Source organism: Primulina huaijiensis, chromosome 4, assembly GCF_012295235.1.
Source record: "Primulina huaijiensis isolate GDHJ02 chromosome 4, ASM1229523v2, whole genome shotgun sequence".
Classification (NCBI taxonomy): Eukaryota; Viridiplantae; Streptophyta; class Magnoliopsida; order Lamiales; family Gesneriaceae; genus Primulina; species Primulina huaijiensis.
Window position 1 is genome coordinate 3,544,046 of NC_133309.1, and position 3,792 is coordinate 3,547,837.

The window sequence follows — 3,792 nt, forward strand, 5'->3', positions numbered from 1 at the left end:
CCTCACCTTTTGACTTTATACAGATGACAAACCACTGCCAAAGCAAATCATGATAGTTTGCTAAAGCCCCTCTAATTTGTTTGCCGATGAGAAAAGCTACTAGTTAAAACGCTGAGAAAGCCACAACAGGTTACAAAAGGTGAATGGCAAGCAGAGTAGCTGAAAGCTCATGACTTTAAACTTGAAAAGAAAGGGTATCGCTTGGTCGCATTCATATTCAAATAAGATGAAAATCATATAGCTCTTTAATTTGTCCATTAAGATTACTCAAAATGTTGTAAATAAGACCTCTATTTGGGTGAGAAAAATCACCAGCCATAAAAACACTTTTACTCCTTCCCACTTCAATCCAACTACATCCAGCTGGCTTTTTTAGGTCTCTTATTTTCATCAGCTTCCGCATCTCCACTACCCCCTCCCATTTAGCATCTGCAGCAAATAGATTTGACAAAACTACAAAATTTCCAATGTCTGTGGTCTCATTTTTTAAGATGTGATCAGCCACAACATGACCCATGTCCACATCATGGTGGGTTTTGCAAGAACCAAGCAGTGTACCCCAGATATTGGCATTAGCAGCAACAGGCATTTGATTTATAAATGATAACGCTTCTTTGATTCGGCCTCCTCGCGCAAGGAGATCCACCATACAAGCATACTGCTCCATGCTAGGTGTCATATGATGCACCTTATCTATTGAATTAAATATTATCAAGCCTTCATTAATAAGACCAGCATGACGGCAAGCAGATAAGACAGCAGTCATTACAACATGATCTGGTTTCACATTGCACTGAAGCATGTGGCCAAAAACCCCGATGGCTTTGTCACCCATTCCATGCATTGCATACGCTCCAATCATAGCGGTGAACATGACCAAATCTTTTTGAGATGTTGACATGTAGAGCTTATGTGCACTGTTCAAGCTTCCACATTTTGAGTACACATCCAAAAAAGCTGCCTTTAGATGAACATCATCAGAGCAGGTCCTAACCACATGTCCATGACACTGTCTCAGTAAGTGAATTGAAGCCATTTGACCACAAACAACAAGGATGCTCATAATAGTCATGGAATCAGGTTTTATATCAAGACAGTGTAGTTCATGGAACAAATTTAGAGCTTCGCTAGGACATTCATTTAAAGCATAACCCCTCACCAGGATATTCCATGAATTAAGATCACTCTGAGACATCCTTCGGAATAACATACTTGAATCATCATAAGAACCATTAGCTAAATATACAGGAATAATTGAATTACATGTGATCAGATTCCTCTTTTGCAAGAAATTTTCAAATAATTTTGACGCGTACTCCATATTTTCACATTTGGAATATGCATCAAGCAATGCGTTCACAAGAGTGGGTTCAACTTGGGCAAGCAGAACACCGGATCTCAATGAATACCCATGAGCTTGTTTAATATTACTTATCTTAGAAAGAATGCCATATAACTTCACAATTGTTAAGATAGTAACAGCATCAGGCTTCACTTCTTCCACAAGCATTCTATATAAGAACTCAGCAAACTGAGTTTCAAGTAGATTTTCCCCAAATGCATCAAGCAGAGTATTCCATGATATCAAATCTTTTTGAGGAATAAATAAGAATGTGCGAATTGCAATTTCTATGTATCCACATTTTGCATAAAATCTTATGAGGGCGTTTCCAATGGATGTTTCCTCACAAAGAGAAAGATGCCGAAAAACATACCCATGTATCTCCTTCCCCACCTGGATATGACACAACTCAGCACAAGCAGGAAGAATGCTGATTAGAGTAATTGAGTCCAATATAGACCCCAAACGAACAAACTCGTGAAATATCTCCAATGATTTGAGCCATTCACCATTTACAGCATAGCCAGCAATCATAGAGTTCCAAGATACCAGATCTCTAAATTTCATCCTTCTGAATATATTTTGCGCTTCTCTCATTTTTCCACTTCTCAAATAAAAGCTTAAAAGAGCATTAGTGACAGTTGTTTCCTTTTCAAGCTCAGTTCTTCGCAACACATAAGAATGTATTTCTTTCCCCTTTTTGAAACCAACAGTAGATCTCAAAGCAGCACAGATAGGTAAAATATTTGCAAATGTTGCATAATTAGGTATCACTAACTCTTCGATCATCTTACAAAAGAGTTCAAATGCTCTGTCTACAAGCTTAATCTCAGCAAACCCTGCAATTATCGCATTATACGAAACGACATCTTTGTCAGCAATTCCACAAAAGACAGAAGATGCATCTAAAACAACTCCGCGTTTTGCATACATAGACACTAAAGCATTTCCTACCAGTGTCTGTGATTCCAATCCAGATTTTACAGCATACGCATGAATACTCCTTCCGGAATCCAAACAGCCTAAGCGAGTGTATACTGGAAGAATAATGGCAAGAGTAACAGCGCTCGGTTTGGAATTATGAGAACCGCGGAGAAGACTAAACAACTTCATCACCTTATCATCGTGATTCCATGTGCCAGCAAATCCAGACAAGATAATATTCCAAGTGACAGTATCACGACCATCGATTTCATCAAACAAGTTACGGCAATCATCAAGAACTTCACATTTTGCATACATATTGAGTAAAGCTTTTAAAATGAATAGGCATGAGCTATGGCCTTGTTTAATAACAAGGCTATGCAAAATTTTCCCCAAGTTGAAATGCAAAGCAGCAGCACATGATTTTAGAACATCAGCAAAAATCAGGTAGTTGGAATTTGACCTTATCTGACAAACCCTTTGAACTACAAGAGAAAGGGCTTCACTCATCGTACCTGTAGCACATAGACAAACCAAATTATTCCAAGAGATAATTAAAAAAAAAACCCAATTATTGAAATTCCTCGGAACAATTTTATTGTATAAATTGAGGAAAAGCTATGAAGTATACCTGTTTAGATTCAGTTCTTCTCCCATCTTTGCATGCTACTGTTGGGGCCAATTTCTCCAATGTTGCGAACATCGCAGCTGGCAATAAGCTCGTCGATACCACGGGGAACGGATGGATTTTGGCATTCAAAATTGAATTTTGTGCATTTCAGGCCAAATTTTGTCCTAAATAATCTAATCTATGTTCACGCAGGAAAACAATGTGAAGAACCCTGATATCTAATTTGAGTTGATGTCCATTTTGTTTACCAATTCTCTCGAGACGTCCTGAACTTTCTTAAAGACAACTATTTTTCTCCATGAAGGATAATACTATTAAAGCTATTCAGAAATCAGTCATGTTGCACTTGATTCAATCTCCCCTATTAAAAAAAAGATTGATGGATGTCTCTCCTACCTTATTTTTCTCAAATTTGAGAACCTTAGTTGATCATTAATACCCCGGAAGAGTCCAGGTCGTGAATGACTCGGGACAGTAAATGGATAGCCCGGATCACGGTAAGTTTGCAGAAGGAGCTCATAAGTTGCCGGGCAGGTGAGTGATTGGGACATCATTTACTCGAGCAACCAGAGACCCGAGCTCTCGGGAGAATTCCTGGGTGATGGCTCTCTACCCGGATGCCTCGATAATAGTACCGCACTCGAGTGCGAGAGCAGGTGATATCTTATCTCGATAAGCGTACATGACAGAATCATACTGATTTGACGTGATGGAAAAGACAGATCAGCGTGACATGATGATACGTCTACTACTAAAAATGTTACTAATTTTTTCTAACAAGCTCATTTCTCGAAAATTCGAAAATCAGTAATCCAATGACGGATAAAAATAATGCAGTTTAAAAATAGACAAATCGTCAAACCTATTTCGTCATGTCCAAGGTAAATCTGACTCA

At 38.5% G+C, this 3,792-nt stretch overlaps 1 protein-coding gene across 1 annotated transcript; it reads right to left on the reverse strand.

The window, feature by feature from the left end:
- Positions 1-201: 201 nt before the first annotated feature.
- On the reverse strand, positions 202-3,189 carry LOC140975252 (putative pentatricopeptide repeat-containing protein At5g08490). Its single transcript, XM_073438852.1, has 2 exons — positions 2,898-3,189; positions 202-2,781 (listed from the first exon to the last, which is right to left on the reverse strand). The coding sequence occupies exon 2, from the start codon at positions 2,774-2,776 to the stop codon at positions 218-220; it is 2,559 nt and encodes an 852-aa protein (XP_073294953.1). The 5' UTR covers positions 2,777-2,781; positions 2,898-3,189; the 3' UTR covers positions 202-217.
- Between the last annotated feature and the right edge of the window lie 603 nt (positions 3,190-3,792).